This window comes from Chaetura pelagica, unplaced genomic scaffold, assembly GCF_000747805.2.
Source record: "Chaetura pelagica isolate M959 unplaced genomic scaffold, ChaPel_1.0 scaffold966, whole genome shotgun sequence".
NCBI lineage: Eukaryota > Metazoa > Chordata > Aves > Apodiformes > Apodidae > Chaetura > Chaetura pelagica.
In genome coordinates, this window is record NW_009953727.1 from 18,762 (window position 1) to 19,263 (window position 502).

The window sequence follows — 502 nt, forward strand, 5'->3', positions numbered from 1 at the left end:
GGTTGGCTGCTCCTCTTGGCCCAGGCGTTCTCCTTGGGGGGCGGTGCCGGCATCACCTTCAGGGGCTGCTTCTCCTCCCGGGCCTTGGGGGGCGACGGCGCCTCCTCCTCCCGGGACAGCGGCTCGTTCTCCAAGGACTTCTCGCTCTCCCTCCTCCTCGTGGCTGCAGAGGGGGCACAGACCGAGGTGGGTGGGGGTGTCAAAGGACCAGCCGGGCCCAACGTGGGGCCACCCAGCTCCACACTTACTCCTGCCCGTGGGGCCGGTGCCCACGGAGGTGCCGGGGGGGCCTGGGGGCCCGGTCTGTGAGGACTCGCTTCCCGTCCGTGACCGCTCCTGGTTCTCCTCGCTGCGCCAGCTGGGATGCCTGGGGGGAGACAGAGGGGAAAGAGGGGGGACCCGGGAATGCGGAGGGAAGAGGATCAGCCCCAGTACTCAGAGCACCCCGAGGGGTGTCCCTAGCTCTGCTCTGCAGCAGAGCAGGTGCCATCATAGTGTGACC

General features: G+C 69.1%; 1 protein-coding gene across 1 annotated transcript in view; it reads right to left on the reverse strand.

Annotated features, from left to right (window-relative positions):
* EIF4B (eukaryotic translation initiation factor 4B) overlaps positions 1 to 502 on the reverse strand; it is a 26,566-nt gene that overhangs the window by 18,131 nt on the left and 7,933 nt on the right. The window contains exons 8-9 of the mRNA XM_010000709.1: positions 249 to 367; positions 11 to 163 (exon numbers count right to left, since the gene is read on the reverse strand). Of these exons, the coding sequence (XP_009999011.1) occupies positions 11 to 163; positions 249 to 367 (272 nt within the window). The remainder of the gene's footprint in view (positions 1 to 10; positions 164 to 248; positions 368 to 502) is intronic.